Genomic DNA, 17,309 nt, shown 5'->3' with positions numbered 1-17,309 from the left:
AAATAAGTCAAACAACGTTTATAATCAAACCTCAGGTACCCTAATACGTAAATAAACAATAACATTTAAGACGGAGAATAGTTATTGTCTTTACCGGAGATAAACAACAAAGAATGCACTCTCATTCACGGGCATGAAAACACAACAGCCAAAATGGGAGCCACAAATTCTAGCTAATTTTTCCAATAACAAGCCTGAAACTCTTTCTAAAGACTGATGACATCTAGTGGAAGCCCTAAGAACTGCAATCTGGGAGGTTTTTGCCTCATAATAAATATGACAGCCATTGGAAACAGTGTAATGCGGAAAAACATTTTTGGGGATGGTTTGTCCTCGTGTTTCTGCCTTCCATATCAGTTCTGTTATACTCCCAGACATTATTCTAACAGTTGTAGAAATGTTAGTGTTTTCTATCCAAATCTACCAATTACATGCATATCCTAGCTTCTGGGCCTGAGTAACAGGCAGTTTACTTTGGGCACGCTTTTCATCCAGACGTCAAAATACTGCCCCCTAGCTCAAAGAGGTTAACTGTATAGGAAGTTCTGGGGACAGGTCATCAGGGAAGCTAGCCCTGGTCAGCTAGCCCTCCCTGTGCAGACAGCCCTCCCTGTGCAGACAGCCCTCCCTGTGCAGACAGCCCTCCCTGTGCAGACAGCCCTCCCTGTGCAGACAGCCCTCCCTGTGCAGACAGCCCTCCCTGTGCAGACAGCCCTCCGTGTGCAGACAGCCCTCCGTGTGCAGACAGCCCTCCGTGTGCAGACAGCCCTCCGTGTGCAGACAGCCCTCCGTGTGCAGACAGCCCTCCGTGTGCAGACAGCCCTCCGTGTGCAGACAGCCCTCCGTGTGCAGACAGCCCTCCGTGTGCAGACAGCCCTCCGTGTGCAGACAGCCCTCCGTGTGCAGACAGCCCTCCGTGTGCAGACAGCCCTCCGTGTGCAGACAGCCCTCCGTGTGCAGACAGCCCTCCGTGTGCAGACAGCCCTCCGTGTGCAGACAGCCCTCCGTGTGCAGACAGCCCTCCGTGTGCAGACAGCCCTCCGTGTGCAGACAGCCCTCCGTGTGCAGACAGCCCTCCGTGTGCAGACAGCCCTCCGTGTGCAGACAGCCCTCCGTGTGCAGACAGCCCTCCGTGTGCAGACAGCCCTCCGTGTGCAGACAGCCCTCCGTGTGCAGACAGCCCTCCGTGTGCAGACAGCCCTCCGTGTGCAGACAGCCCTCCGTGTGCAGACAGCCCTCCGTGTGCAGACAGCCCTCCGTGTGCAGACAGCCCTCCGTGTGCAGACAGCCCTCCGTGTGCAGACAGCCCTCCGTGTGCAGACAGCCCTCCGTGTGCAGACAGCCCTCCGTGTGCAGACAGCCCTCCGTGTGCAGACAGCCCTCCGTGTGCAGACAGCCCTCCGTGTGCAGACAGCCCTCCGTGTGCAGACAGCCCTCCGTGTGCAGACAGCCCTCCGTGTGCAGACAGCCCTCCGTGTGCAGACAGCCCTCCGTGTGCAGACAGCCCTCCGTGTGCAGACAGCCCTCCGTGTGCAGACAGCCCTCCGTGTGCAGACAGCCCTCCGTGTGCAGACAGCCCTCCGTGTGCAGACAGCCCTCCGTGTGCAGACAGCCCTCCGTGTGCAGACAGCCCTCCGTGTGCAGACAGCCCTCCGTGTGCAGACAGCCCTCCGTGTGCAGACAGCCCTCCGTGTGCAGACAGCCCTCCGTGTGCAGACAGCCCTCCGTGTGCAGACAGCCCTCCGTGTGCAGACAGCCCTCCGTGTGCAGACAGCCCTCCGTGTGCAGACAGCCCTCCGTGTGCAGACAGCCCTCCGTGTGCAGACAGCCCTCCGTGTGCAGACAGCCCTCCGTGTGCAGACAGCCCTCCGTGTGCAGACAGCCCTCCGTGTGCAGACAGCCCTCCGTGTGCAGACAGCCCTCCGTGTGCAGACAGCCCTCCGTGTGCAGACAGCCCTCCGTGTGCAGACAGCCCTCCGTGTGCAGACAGCCCTCCGTGTGCAGACAGCCCTCCGTGTGCAGACAGCCCTCCGTGTGCAGACAGCCCTCCGTGTGCAGACAGCCCTCCGTGTGCAGACAGCCCTCCGTGTGCAGACAGCCCTCCGTGTGCAGACAGCCCTCCGTGTGCAGACAGCCCTCCGTGTGCAGACAGCCCTCCGTGTGCAGACAGCCCTCCGTGTGCAGACAGCCCTCCGTGTGCAGACAGCCCTCCGTGTGCAGACAGCCCTCCGTGTGCAGACAGCCCTCCGTGTGCAGACAGCCCTCCGTGTGCAGACAGCCCTCCGTGTGCAGACAGCCCTCCGTGTGCAGACAGCCCTCCGTGTGCAGACAGCCCTCCGTGTGCAGACAGCCCTCCGTGTGCAGACAGCCCTCCGTGTGCAGACAGCCCTCCGTGTGCAGACAGCCCTCCGTGTGCAGACAGCCCTCCGTGTGCAGACAGCCCTCCGTGTGCAGACAGCCCTCCGTGTGCAGACAGCCCTCCGTGTGCAGACAGCCCTCCGTGTGCAGACAGCCCTCCGTGTGCAGACAGCCCTCCGTGTGCAGACAGCCCTCCGTGTGCAGACAGCCCTCCGTGTGCAGACAGCCCTCCGTGTGCAGACAGCCCTCCGTGTGCAGACAGCCCTCCGTGTGCAGACAGCCCTCCGTGTGCAGACAGCCCTCCGTGTGCAGACAGCCCTCCGTGTGCAGACAGCCCTCCGTGTGCAGACAGCCCTCCGTGTGCAGACAGCCCTCCGTGTGCAGACAGCCCTCCGTGTGCAGACAGCCCTCCGTGTGCAGACAGCCCTCCGTGTGCAGACAGCCCTCCGTGTGCAGACAGCCCTCCGTGTGCAGACAGCCCTCCGTGTGCAGACAGCCCTCCGTGTGCAGACAGCCCTCCGTGTGCAGACAGCCCTCCGTGTGCAGACAGCCCTCCGTGTGCAGACAGCCCTCCGTGTGCAGACAGCCCTCCGTGTGCAGACAGCCCTCCGTGTGCAGACAGCCCTCCGTGTGCAGACAGCCCTCCGTGTGCAGACAGCCCTCCGTGTGCAGACAGCCCTCCGTGTGCAGACAGCCCTCCGTGTGCAGACAGCCCTCCGTGTGCAGACAGCCCTCCGTGTGCAGACAGCCCTCCGTGTGCAGACAGCCCTCCGTGTGCAGACAGCCCTCCGTGTGCAGACAGCCCTCCGTGTGCAGACAGCCCTCCGTGTGCAGACAGCCCTCCGTGTGCAGACAGCCCTCCGTGTGCAGACAGCCCTCCGTGTGCAGACAGCCCTCCGTGTGCAGACAGCCCTCCGTGTGCAGACAGCCCTCCGTGTGCAGACAGCCCTCCGTGTGCAGACAGCCCTCCGTGTGCAGACAGCCCTCCGTGTGCAGACAGCCCTCCGTGTGCAGACAGCCCTCCGTGTGCAGACAGCCCTCCGTGTGCAGACAGCCCTCCGTGTGCAGACAGCCCTCCGTGTGCAGACAGCCCTCCGTGTGCAGACAGCCCTCCGTGTGCAGACAGCCCTCCGTGTGCAGACAGCCCTCCGTGTGCAGACAGCCCTCCGTGTGCAGACAGCCCTCCGTGTGCAGACAGCCCTCCGTGTGCAGACAGCCCTCCGTGTGCAGACAGCCCTCCGTGTGCAGACAGCCCTCCGTGTGCAGACAGCCCTCCGTGTGCAGACAGCCCTCCGTGTGCAGACAGCCCTCCGTGTGCAGACAGCCCTCCGTGTGCAGACAGCCCTCTTTGTGCAGACAGCCCTGAGCAGAGTGAGAGCTGTCCCAGAGCACACATACTGGAAATTCCTTTCATGCCAGACCAAAATCCCAGTAATTTATCATGCCTGCCTCTTTTGACGTGCTTGTTGGTATGTCTGAAAGAGGTCTGGGGTAAAACATGGCAAATTAAAACAAGCTAAAGACCTAGTTCCTGCATTTTCACAGACCCTGTAACCAAAATACAGCTATCAGGTCTGTGGGAATGCTTCTCTGCAGGTAAATTGATTAACACTTCCATTGTTTAATACCTCTCCCAATTTGAAATGCAGACAGCCCCCATGGTTTAACAACACCTTCCCCACCTCTCCTAATTTGAAATGCAGACAGCCCCCATGGTTTAACAACACCTTCCACCTCTCCTAATTTGTCAGTTACCCACTGATATGTATAAAAGGGCTATACCTGCAAGAAAGTGATCAATAAGGGGCTGTTTAAAAGGGGCTCATATAAACATGATATATTTTACAGGTCTTATGTCTGAAATGGGTCAAAAACCCTACACAACCTGACGTTAGTATGTTTCGAGCAGAGTCTGCCTCTAAAGGGTGGGGCAGTTCAGTGCTTCCTTATTTGGAGAGGGGGGGCTGGTCACATGGGGCCCACGGTAACCAAGCGATAGGGGAGAAAACTGAGAACCTTGAACCGACGGCAGAGCACGAGCCGACAGGGACAGAGAGCGAGAGAGGGAAGGAGGTACAGGGAACAAAAGCAGACAACAGAACAGAGAGAAACAGAACAAGGAGAGAGAAGTGAGGGACGGGCAGAACACTGATAAGCACATGGTGTGAAAATGCCTACAAACTTCACAGTGGTTCCTGTGAAGGATGCCAGGAAGTCCCGGGAAGAGGAGGAGGATGAAGATGATGTGGATGACAACAATGTCTTCAGAGAGGAAGACGAGGCTGCCACCTTCCCAGGTGAGAGGCGGAAATTCTGGGGCTTTCGTTCTCCACACATCTTACTCCCTCTGCCCTGCGAAGGACATGAGGACATGACTTGTGGGCTGGAGTAGCTGTTGCTAAGTTGCGACTGAGCAGCATGGCTCTGTAGTTTTGTTTTGTCATTAGGTGACTCTGTCGTTTGGGTTTGGCTGTGTTTTGTCAGATCAGGTGTATAGTGAAGGGACGTGGTAGTGTATTGACAGATCAGGTGTATTAACAGATCAGGTGTATAGAGAAGGGACGTGGTAGTGTATTGACAGATCAGGTGTATTAATAGACCAGGTGTATAGTGAAGGGACGTGGTAGTGTATTGACAGATCAGGTGTATTAACAGATCAGGTGTATAGTGAAGGGACGTGGTAGTGTATTGACAGATCAGGTGTATTAACAGACCAGGTGTATAGTGAAGGGACGTGGTAGTGTATTGACAGATCGGGTGTATTAACAGATCAGGTGTATAGTGAAGGGACATGGTGTATTGTAAGATCAGGGGTATTGTCAGATCAGGTATTTGATCACAACGGAGGTGGTTGGTGATGGAAAGGTCCAAGCAGCCCACTTCCTTGACCCTAACAAAGATGATGGCCAGGGCATTATAGGGTTGCAGTTGCTTTGGCTATACATTTTGTGTTAAGCAGCTTTTTCCTCTAGTTTTGTTGGTTTCTCAGGTAATAAAGATGGGAGACAGTAGACAGGGTCATGTTAGAGAAGTGTTTTCACATACTCCCAGGCTATTTGTTTTGTCCTGACTCTCACACATGCCCCCTCCTCTCTTCCTCCCCCTCTCTTTCTCTCTTTCTGTTACAGTTTTGCTACCACACTTCCTGATCTCATTGCTCCCTTCCCTCAGTCTCTCCACAGTCACACTGTCAGAAATAATTAGCCGTAGCATCCAGAGACATAATGATACATCTTCTCTAATTGAGACGCCAGTGTCTTTCTGTTCCGCTACACACTACAATACAGCTTACCACTGCAAATCACCATCAATTCTCCCGTGAACCAGAGACAATTCTGAATAACAAGCCTTAAAAATGGAATGTCATTAGCTGAGTCTTCCCACAAGTCTGTGCTAACAGACTCCACACAGCCCCCCCATTGTTGTGCAAAACCGTTGCTGTTATTTTTGTTTTTCCACTGTTTCACAAGGCGAGGGACAAACGGGTTCCACCGCGGCGCGCAATTATGGCCGCCCACTGTGTGAGATTTGACAAGACTGGGAAGAAGAGTGGTGGCTGGTTATATCAGGTCTCTAGCAGGGGTCTATCTGTGTTGCGCAGAGGGTCGGGCAGGGTTTAAAACCCATGCATTGACGTTGTTTACTTGGAGACTGCCAGAAAGAAAGGGAGAGTCGGATAGCGGTCAACGTTGGTTCTCTGTGGGGAGAGTTGAGATTCCACCTCAGAGTGATCTGTAATGGGTCTGGTTCCTGCTTTGTAGTACTTGTATAATACTGAATAACTCCCCATTAATAACAATACTAGACTTTGGTTAGATGAAAAACATGGGGACATTTGAGACAATCATGACCTTGGGTGCAGCGGTCTAAGGCACTGCATCTCAGTACTAGAGGTGTCACTACAGACACCCTGGTTCGAATCCATGCTGTATCACAACCGGCCGTGATTGTGCACCGCCCTACGGAACTCCCAATTGGCCCAGCGCCGTCCGGGTTTTGGCCGGTGTAGGCCGTCATTGTAAATAAGAAATTGTTCTTAAGTGACTTGCCGAGTTAAATAATAAAAGTTGTTTTTGTGTCTATTGTCTTTACCCCAAGACTTTTTTTGTGCTCATTGACCCAGCAGATATTGGAGGGAAGGCAAGCAACTCCTCATGTTTGTCTGTCACTGTCTCTGTCGGTTTATATGTCTCTGTCGGTTTGTCTGTGTCGGTCTGTATCTGCAGATCATTTGTCATCAGCCTTCCCTCTGTCTTTAGGAGTATTTAAACCACTGGAACGAAACAAAACCTGACATCTGTGTCAAATTATTCCTGAGCGTAAAAAACAAACATTGAATAACAGGGTAGCAGTAAACCATTTCAGATGTGGCATGCACTCACTCAAAGCATCTCACTCAAAGGTTTACGAAGCTAAAGCCATCGTGCTTTTAGCATATTGCATAAGCCAGCCAAACTAAACAGCCGGGCTAGTTACATTCAACGTTTGCTTGGAAAAGACTTAGCTCTTTCTATAAACAGGTATCTTTTGAAAATAATAAATGGTTGTTGACGTTTCAAAAACTGATTTTTAGACCAAACTGTCCTTCCGTGTCCTGTGGTTTAGTACACAACTTTAATTAAATCTGAATTTAGTGCTTCTCTCTGAATGAGAAGCAGAGTTTTTCTTTATGTTCGTCCAACTGGAATTCACATTGACCTAAAGTCATCTGTGCTGATGGCCTGTTTGCTCAGTGGACTTGGAAAAACAATGCAGGTGGATGAATGTAACGTTAGGTTGCAACTGGTAGATTTTTGTTTACCATGCATGTGTATGGCCTTTGACATGAATAGGCTATAAGGGACACAGTTGAAAATGGTGTACCAGACAAAAGGTACGTAAAGCTAAATCAAGGTGTTGCTGCTGTGTGTCTCTGCAGGCCAGCTGGTCACTGTACCGGGGACGTGACATGTGTTTCCTGTTTTAGTTTTTTCTTCTCTCCACGTCCGATATTGTTTAAAACCAGGCGGTGGTAGTGGCGGTGGCGGTGGCGTTGGTAGTGGCGGTGGTAGTGGCGGTGGTAGTGGCGGTGGCGTTGGTAGTGGCGGTGGCGGCGTTACCTCTACCAGCTCTCATGCTTTCGTAGTTGCGCAGTGGTCGTTACCAGTTAATGAGCAGATGGCATCAAATAGCTCTCTAGATCATACTCAGTATTTCTGACCTGTTTCCTCTAGATCATACTCAGTATTTCCGACCTGTTTCCTCTAGCTCTCTAGATCATACTCAGTATTTCTGACCTGTTTCCTCTAGCTCTCTAGATCATACTCAGTATTTCCAACTTGTTTCCTCTAGCTCTCTAGATCATACTCCGTATTTCTGTTTCCTCTAGCTCTCTAGATCATACTCAGTATTTCTGACCTGTTTCCTCTAGCTCTCTAGATCATACTCGGTATTACTGACCTGTTTCCTCTAGCTCTCTAGATCATACTCGGTATTTCTGACCTGTTTCCTCTAGCTCTCTAGATCATACTCCGTATTTTTGTTTCCTCTAGCTCTCTAGATCATACTCAGTATTACTGACCTGTTTCCTCTAGCTCTCTAGATCATACTCAGTATTTCTGACCTGTTTCCTCTAGCTCTCTAGATCATACTCAGTATTTCTGACCTGTTTCCTCTAGCTCTCTAGATCATACTCCGTATTTCTGTTTCCTCTAGCTCTCTAGATCAGACTCAGTATTTCTGACCTGTTTCCTCTAGCTCTCTAGATCAGACTCAGTATTTCTGACCTGTTTCCTCTAGCTCTCTAGATCCTACTCAGTATTTCTGACCTGTTTCCTCTAGCTCTCTAGATCCTACTCAGTATTTCTGACCTGTTTCCTCTAGCTCTCTAGATCCTACTCAGTATTTCTGACCTATTTCCTCTAGCTCTCTAGATCATACTCAGTATTACTGACCTGTTTCCTCTAGCTCTCTAGATCATACTCAGTATTTCTGACCTGTTTCCTCTAGCTCTCTAGATCATACTCAGTATTTCTGACCTGTTTCCTCTAGCTCTCTAGATCATACTCAGTATTTCTGACCTGTTTCCTCTAGCTCTCTAGATCATACTCCGTATTTCTGTTTCCTCTAGCTCTCTAGATCAGACTCAGTATTACTGACCTGTTTCCTCTAGCTCTCTAGATCAGACTCAGTATTTCTGACCTGTTTCCTCTAGCTCTCTAGATCCTACTCAGTATTTCTGACCTGTTTCCTCTAGCTCTCTAGATCATACTCAGTATTTCTGACCTGTTTCCTCTAGCTCTCTAGATCCTACTCAGTATTTCTGACCTGTTTCCTCTAGCTCTCTAGATCATACTCAGTATTTCTGACCTGTTTCCTCTAGCTCTCTAGATCCTACTCAGTATTTCGGACCTGTTTCCTCTAGCTCTCTAGATCATACTCAGTATTTCTGACCTGTTTCCTCTAGCTCTCTAGATCATACTCAGTATTTCTGACCTGTTTCCTCTAGCTCTCTAGATCAGACTCAGTATTACTGACCTGTTTCCTCTAGCTCTCTAGATCATACTCAGTATTTCTGACCTGTTTCCTCTAGCTCTCATACATACACCGTGTGTCTAAAGTCCAGTGTAGTACAAAGTGTATTTTCACTACTCGCACACTCCTTTTTGGCAATGCAAGTGAGTTATAGACTGTGAGCAGGCTGAACAATCTAGTGCTTACTATTTGAAACCTGCAGAACCAGTCCAGGAATATTTTTTTTTTAACGTACCCTTCATTCCTGACATGCCATGACCTGACTATTGTTATCTTTTGATACTACCAGACGTATTCCGAAGGAATCATAAGATTCAGCTCCTTTTATGGATTATTCTAGTTGTAAACCTGGAAAATCTTAACAAAACAGTAGTTATCTGATGTACGTTACCATTACATGGATTATTCTAGTTGTAAACCTGGAGAATCTTAACAAAACAGTAGTTATCTGATGTACGTTACCATTACATGGTATATCGACTGATTTAAAAGAATGACTTCACGAGCATATTGCAACAACTCATGTGAAGGAAGCAGAACATGGATGTAGGAACTACGATCACTTCTGCCTCCGTATTGACCCTGACCTCCCTGAGTTCAGCATGATTCCTCCATGCTCCTATGCCCTGCGGTGTTGCTCAACGCTTAGTTGTTTTTACTGAACTGTGTACCGAGGTCAGCTTGCTCCAACAGCAGGTCCAAGGTGTATTCTGAGGCAGGTTCCATTGCAGTACAGCCCAACTCCACAGACAGTGTAGGCCAACTGTGTCTCCAGGTCATGCCACGCCCATTGGGAGTCATGGAGCACGATTTGTTTTCTAAACACGCGCGCACACATCTCTGGAATTCCGAAGACGGTTCGGCCGAGTTGTTCCTCTGAGCGCCTGTCCTGGACTGAGGATTGTGTAATCTAATGTGTTCATTGGGAATGTTTACAGTTGGAGGGAGAATGGAGTCACATGTCAAAAGAGTAGCATGGCCTCTTTCACTCCTTTGCCTCAGGGGAAGCGTTTGCACTGCACAGGATGCCGGTTGTGTGAGCCGGTTGTGAATGAAGAGTCTCTCTGGGAATTTATGTTCTCTGAGTAATGGCAGCCCACCCTCAAGCCTTCGCCCACACACCAGCAGCACTTGTGTTTTCACACTCATTTAATTGACAGGCTCTGTATCACTGGTGTGTTTGTAAAAAGCCTAGTTGGTCAAATAAAAGCGGTTAAACGGATTGGTTGAGAGCCTGGGACGAGTCGGAGCTACATTGACCTCCTCCAATCACACGTCCTGTTTCCAAGTCCTATGAACCCTCCCCACACAGCCCCTCTCCTGGGTGCTTGACCCGCAATGTGGCACCACTGATAAGCACCCAGTGTGTTCCCCCCCTCAGCCCTCACATAGGCACAGTATTGCCTAACATAAGTTGGTTTCCATGCTATTTCCTCAGGCAACGGCTCAGTACCAACCTGCCAAGAGGAGAACATTTTTAACAATAGTCTTTGTGTCATGGACAGAGCATCTATATTTGATAACACTTGAACCCTCTGTCATAAGGCCTACATAGAACTGTTATTATGTCATAAGGCCCACATAGAGCCTACATAGAACTGTTATTATGTCATAAGGCCCACATAGAGCCTACATAGAACTGTTATTATGTCATAAGGCCCACATAGAGCCTACATAGAACTGTTATTATGTCATAAGGCCCACATAGAGCCTACATAGAACTGTTATTATGTCATAAGGCCCACATAGAGCCTACATAGAACTGTTATTATGTCATAAGGCCCACATAGAGCCTACATAGAACTGTTATTATGTCATAAGGCCCACATAGAGCCTACATAGAACTGTTATTATGTCATAAGGCCCACATAGAGCCTACATAGAACTGTTATTATGTCATAAGGCCCACATAGAGCCTACATAGAACTGTTATTATGTCATAAGGCCCACATAGAGCCTACATAGAACTGTTATTATGTCATAAGGCCCACATAGAGCCTACATAGAACTGTTATTATGTCATAAGGCCCACATAGAGCCTACATAGGATTGTTATTACCATGTCAAAGGCCACACATATAGCCTACGTAGAAGTGTTTAGTTTAGTTTATTAATTCGACCTTTAAAAAAAAAAGAAGCACACATAAAACTTTAAAAAGCCATACGTGCACATGAATAAAATCATGGAGGATAACACACATTAAAGTCTGGGACTTATTTCCATTGTGGTCCTCTTGAGACAAGATGGCTAGACAAGATCCAACACAGTATGGCAGTCATATGGTCTGCATAGAACTGTTATTATAAGGACTACATAGAAGTTATGTCATAAGGCCTGCATAGAATTGTTATTATAATGCCTACATAGAACCAATAATATGATAATTAGGTCCCTCATGGAATCTAGGCTTTACAGCATAATTCAACAATATAAAAACCTGCGTTGATCTTATTAGCGAATCAACTAAATGTAACAAAGTATTTATTTTCCTAAGTTTGTCATAAGACATGAACAGAATGCATCAGTGATTTGTATTTCCTGTGTACTAAGCTGATATATGGAATTGTTTTAAGATGGTCATGCCATGGATAATTTTGCTATTTTATGAAAAAAAAAGAAATGTAGGACCCCTTTTAGGTATAAAAAAATACATCTATAAAATATTGAATTTGGCCTTTACTACTATAGCCCATAGAAACACATTGAATAAAACATTAATAATTGGCAAGAAGAGGGTCAAAACATGTATTGTAAGGAATAAGGTTGAAGTGTTTGTCCTACAGTGCATTTGGAAAGTATCCCTTTTTCCATATTTGTTATTATTCTAAAATTGATTAAATTGATTTCCCTCATCAATCTATCCCTCATCAATACCCCACAATGATAAAGCAAAAACATAAAAAAAAAATTATGTTACCAAATGTATTAAAAATAGAAAACAGAGATGCCTTATTTACATAAGTATTCAGACCGGTTGCTATGAGACTCGAAATTGAGCTCAGGTACATCCTGTTTCCATTGATTCTGTAGCTTAGCATCTGCTTCATCTGACCACTCTTTTATTGATCTAGTCTCTGGTGCTTCCTGCTTTAATTTTTGCTTGTAAGCAGGAATCAGGAGGATGGAATTATTGTCAGATTTGCCAAATGGATGGCGAGGTAGAGCTTTGTATGCGTCTCTGTGTGAAGTATAGGTGGTTCAGAGTAGAGGTCGACCGATTTTATGATTTTTCGATGCCGATACCGATTTATTGGAGGACCAAAAATAGCCTATACCGATTAATGGCATTAAAATGTTTATTTCTTTTATTTGTAATAATGGCAATTACAACAATACTGCATGAACACTTTTATTTTAACTTAATATAATACATCAATCAAATCAATTTAGCATCAAATAAATAATGAAAGCTGTTCAATTTGGTTTAAATAATGCAAAAACAAAGTAAAAGTGCAATATGTGCCATGTAAAAAAGTTTAAGTTCCTTGCTCAGAACATATGAAAGCTGGTGGTTCCTTTTAACATGAATCTTCAATATTATCAGGTAAGAAGTTTTAGGTTGAGGTTATTATAGGAATTATAGGACTATTTCTCTCGATTACCATTTGTATTTCATATACTATTGGATGTTCTTATAGGCACTTTAGTATTGCCAGTGTAACAGTATAGCTTCCGTCCCTCTCCTCGCCCCTACCTGGGCTCGAAACAGGAACACATCGAAAACAGCCACCCTCGAAGCATCGTTACCCATCGCTCCACAAAAGCCACAGCCCTTGCAGAGCAAGGGGAACAACTACTCCAAGTCTCAGAGCGAGTGACGTTTGAAACGCTATTAGCGCGCACATTGATTGACATTGATTTTTATGGTTAGATCCATTCGTGCAACGATTGTGCTTTTTTTGCAAATGCGCTTTTGTTAAATCATCCCCCGTTTGGCGAAGTTGGCTTTCTTTGTTAGGAAGAAATAATCTTCACAGTTCGCAACGAGCCAGGCGGCCCAAACTCCTGCATATACCCTGACTCTGTTGCACACAACGCAAGAGAGATGACACAATTTCCCTAGTTAAAAGAAATTCATGTTAGCAGGCAATATTAACTAAATATGCAGGTTTAAAAATATATACTTGTGTATTGTTTTTAAGAAAGGCACTTTTTTTAGTGAATGCGCTTGTTAAATAACCATTTGGTGACGTAGGCTATGATTTAATGATAAATTAACAGGCACCGCATCGATTATATGTAACGCAGGACAAGCTAGATAAACTAGTAATATCATCAACCATGTGTAGTTAACTAGTGATTATGTTAAGATAATTTTTTATAAGATGAGTTTAATGCTAGCTAGCACCTTACCTTGGCTCCTTGCTGCACTCGCATAACAGGTAGTCAGCCTGCCACGCAGTCTCCTCGTGGAGTGCAATGTAATCGGCTATGATCGGTGTCCAAAAAATGCAGATTACCGATTGTTATGAAAACTTGAAATCGGCCCTAATTAATCGGCCACTCCGATTAATCGGTCGACCTCTAGTTCAGAGTTCTTTTCCCTCTGGTTGCGCATTTAACATGCTGATAGAAATTTGGTAAAAACGGATTTAAGTTTCCCTGCATTAAAGTCCCCGGCTACTAGGAGCGACGCCTCTGGGTGACCATTTTCTTGTTTGCTTATGTGTCACGCTCTGACCTTAGAGAGCCGTTTTATTTCTCTATTTGGTTAGGTCAGGGTGTGATTTGGGATGGTCATTCTATGTTGTCTATTTCTTTGTTTTCGGCCGAGTATGGTTCCCAATCGGAGGCAGCTGTCTATCGTTGTCTTTGATTGGGAATCATACTTAGGCAGCCCTCTTTCCCATTTTCTGTTGTGGGATCTTGTCTTTTGTTTTGCAGATTGTTGCACTCCTAGCTTTACGTTCGTTGAGTTGTTTATTGTTTTTTTTTGGTGGAACATTTAATTTAATAAAGAAAATGTACGCCTACAACGCTGCACCTTGGTTCATTTATGACAGGGAGTTTGAGGACAGCGAGCGTAACATTATGGCGGAATGCAGCTCATTCAGTGCTATCTTAGTGCCAACCTATGACTGAGGTGGTATGTAAACAGCTATGAAGAATACAGATGAGAACTCTCTAGGTAGATAGTGTGGTCTACAGCTTATCATGAGATACTCTACCTCAGGCGAGCAATGGCTCGCGACTTCCTTAGGTATAGTGCACCAGCTGTTATTTACAAAAAGACATAGTCTGCCGCCCCATGTCTTACCAGACGCCGCTGTTCTATCCTGCCGGTACATCGTATAACCAGCCAGCTGTATGTTGATATTGTTGTCGTTCAGCTACAACTCCATGAAGCATCAGATGTTAGTTTTTGATGTCCCGTTGGTAGTTTAATCTTCCCCGTAACTCGACGATTTTATTGTCCAAAGATTGCATGTTTGCTAGCAGAATTGATCGATCGCCTCCGAATTTTCAGAAGGCAGCCTGCTCTCCGGTCTCTCTTTCTCCGCCCTCCTCTTCACGCAGATCACGGGAGTCGGGGCCTGTTCCCGAGGGAGCCGTATATTCTCCGCCTCGGGCTCGTCAGAGTCGTGAAAGAAGAAAAAGGATTCTGCTAGTCCGTGGAGAGAAATCGCAGTCCTGATGTCTAGAAGTTATTTCGGTCATAAGAGACGGTAGCGGCAACATTATGTACAAAATGAGTAAAAAAATAACTTACTAACAAGGCAGATAAACAAACAAAAACACACAATCGGTTCGGGGCTCGTAAAACGTCTGCCTTCTGCTCCGGCGCCATCTTAGTACCAGCAAAAACCAAGACATGAGATTGAAGGAATCGTCCTTCGAGTTCCGAGACAGAATTGTGTTGAGGCACAGATCTGGGGAAACGGTACCAAAACAATTCTGCAGCATTGAAGGTCCCCAAGAACCCAGTGCCCTCCATCATTATTAAATGGAAAAAGTTTGGAATCACCAAGACTTCCTAGAACTGGCCGTCCAGCCAAACTGAACATCTGGGGAGAAGGGCCTTGGTCAGGGAGGTTTTAGAGACCTTTCAGCACCACTTTAAAAAAAGTCCTGAATAATTATTTATCAAATGAATTATTTACTCTTTAAATCACTTAGTACCCTCTTTCTTCGTACCCTCTTTCTTCAAAAACTATTTCACCGCCACATGAATTCCATAACTACTCAACAAGAAACGTCACCCAAATTTAAGAACAACCAATTCTGAATTACCTACATAGGCCCTGTGATCTCACTCCTGCCTGACTTTGCCAAGCTGTCCACGTCATTGTTAAAAAAAAAAACAATAAAGAAAGTACCTACTGTCCATCAGTTCTACATCCCCAGTAGCTTGTCTTTCTGCTTAGATTTATTATCTCTCTTTTGTGTCTAGTTTTTATTTTAAATGTTTGTCCACACTGCTTGAACTTATTATAAAATTCATTCATTTGCTCAAGTCAATCAAAATGCATCAGTGATTCGTGTTTTCCTGCAACTTTTTCAAAACCAACACGGGACACACCAATCTGTGTGCTTGGCGGTGCACTCGTATGTCTATACTCTGTGTAGCCATGATACTAATGATAACATTTAATTGAGAAGGTTAACTACTATTAGCCATCAATCCAGTTTGTTTTGCAAACTCATGAGAACGAAACAACGGTCTCTGGCTGGTGCTCACTTCAACTAAAAGATAACAACACACAAAAATATACATTTCTTAGATTTTTTCCAGACCTCAAAAGTGGTCTCCTGATGTGGTTTAAGCATTGCTGTGGACTCAGAACATCTCATGTTGTTGTTTTTCTATTTAATTAAAGTGTGTATGGCTTTAATTGCATTTTTAAATAACATTGACAGTACAGACCACACACCCTGCCATTATTCTCACCACTAAGTGAGATTGACATTATTGCCATTCTTCTGTAGTTAATTCTCACTAGATAGTTTTGAGTCGGGAAACAAGACAACTTGGAAGTGTTGTAAGGCGTTAGGTAGTAGTATTGACATCCTTTAGGCCCACTAATATGTTCCACTGAATGTGGATAAAGCAACCAAATGAAGATTAAACAGTATCCAAGTCTTGTTGCCTTAGTTTACCCAGTTTATACACTGCATGACCAAAAGTATGTGGACACCTGCTCGTCGAACGGCTCATTCCAAAATCATGGGCATTAATATGGAGTTTGTCTGCACTTTTGCTGCTCTAACAGCCTCCACTCTTCTGGGAAGGCTTTGCACTAGATGTTGGAACATTGGTGCGGGGACTTGCTTCCATTCAGCCATGAGTATTAGTGAGGTCGGGCACGATTAGGCCTGGCTCACAGTCGGAGTTCCAATTCATCACGAAAGTGTTCGATGAGGTTAGTGTCAGTGCTCTGTACAGGCCAGTCAAGCTCTTCCACACCAATCTCGACAAACCATTTCTGTATGGACCTCTCTTTGTGCATGGGGGCATTGTCATGCTGAAACAGGAAAGGGTCTTCCCCAAACTGTTGCCACAAAGTTGGAAGCACAGAATTGTGTAGAATGTCATTGTATGCTGTAGCGTTAAGATTTCTCTTCACTGGAACTAAGGGGCCCGAACCATGAAAAACAGCACCAGACCATTATTCCTCCTCCACCAAACTTCACAGTTGGTACTATGCATTGGGGCAGGTGGTGTTCTCATGGCATCCGCCAAACCCAGATTCATCCATCGAATTGTAAGATGGTGAAGCGTGATTCATCACTCCAGAGAACGCGTTTCCACTGAGTCCAATGGCGGTGAACTTTACACCACTCCAGTCGACGCTTGGCATTGCGCATGGTGATCTTAGGCTTGTGTGGCTGCTCGGCCATGGACACCCATTTTTCAGACAAACAGTTATTGTGTTGACGTTGCTTCCAGAGGCAGTTTGGAACTCGGTAGTGTGTGTTGCAACCGAGAACAAGTGATTTTTACACGCTACCCGTTTCAGCCCTTGGCGATCCTGTTCTGTGAGCTTGTGTGGCCTACCACTTCCCGGCTGAGCCGTTGTTGCTCGTAGACGTTTCCACTTCCCCAGAACAGCACTTACAGTTGACCGGGGCAGCTCTAGCAGGGAAACATTTTATGAACTGACTTATTGGAAAGGAGGCATCCTATGACTGTGCCACGTTGAAAATCACTGAGCTCTTCAGTACGGGACATTATGCTGCCATTATTTGTCTAAGGAGATTGCATGGCTGTGTGCTCGATTCTATACACCTGTCAGCCAGGGCTATGGTGGAAAAAGCCGCATCCACTAATACTTTTGTATATATAGTGTATCTCTTAGAGAGGAGCGTCCATTAGAGTCCTGATACATTAGCTTATTCACGCCATCCGTTGCGTCAGTTATTAAAGTGGTCAGCCTGCAGCTTGTTTCCCTACGTTTATTATTTGGCTGCTAAACATAACCATGGCTTCTGGCATTTA

At 46.8% G+C, this 17,309-nt stretch overlaps 1 protein-coding gene across 8 annotated transcripts in view; it reads left to right on the top strand.

Annotated features, from left to right (window-relative positions):
* Positions 1–17,309, top strand: part of LOC129823009 (solute carrier family 12 member 7-like) — a 121,585-nt gene that overhangs the window by 22,023 nt on the left and 82,253 nt on the right. For 2 of the 8 annotated variants that reach the window (XM_055881671.1, XM_055881666.1), the window contains exon 1: positions 4,370–4,655. The exons of 5 other annotated variants lie outside the window; for them this stretch is intronic. In XM_055881671.1, coding sequence (XP_055737646.1) covers positions 4,529–4,655 — 127 coding nt within the window. In that variant the 5' untranslated portion in view covers positions 4,370–4,528. Of the gene's footprint in view, positions 1–4,369; positions 4,656–17,309 lie in introns of those variants that run through there. One more of the 8 variants, XM_055881670.1, reaches the window with a different exon arrangement.

This window comes from Salvelinus fontinalis, chromosome 25 (genome assembly GCF_029448725.1).
Source record: "Salvelinus fontinalis isolate EN_2023a chromosome 25, ASM2944872v1, whole genome shotgun sequence".
In the NCBI taxonomy this organism is placed as follows: domain Eukaryota; kingdom Metazoa; phylum Chordata; class Actinopteri; order Salmoniformes; family Salmonidae; genus Salvelinus; species Salvelinus fontinalis.
The sequence above is the reverse complement of the archived record's forward strand: the minus strand, read 5'-3'. Positions and strand labels throughout refer to the sequence as shown.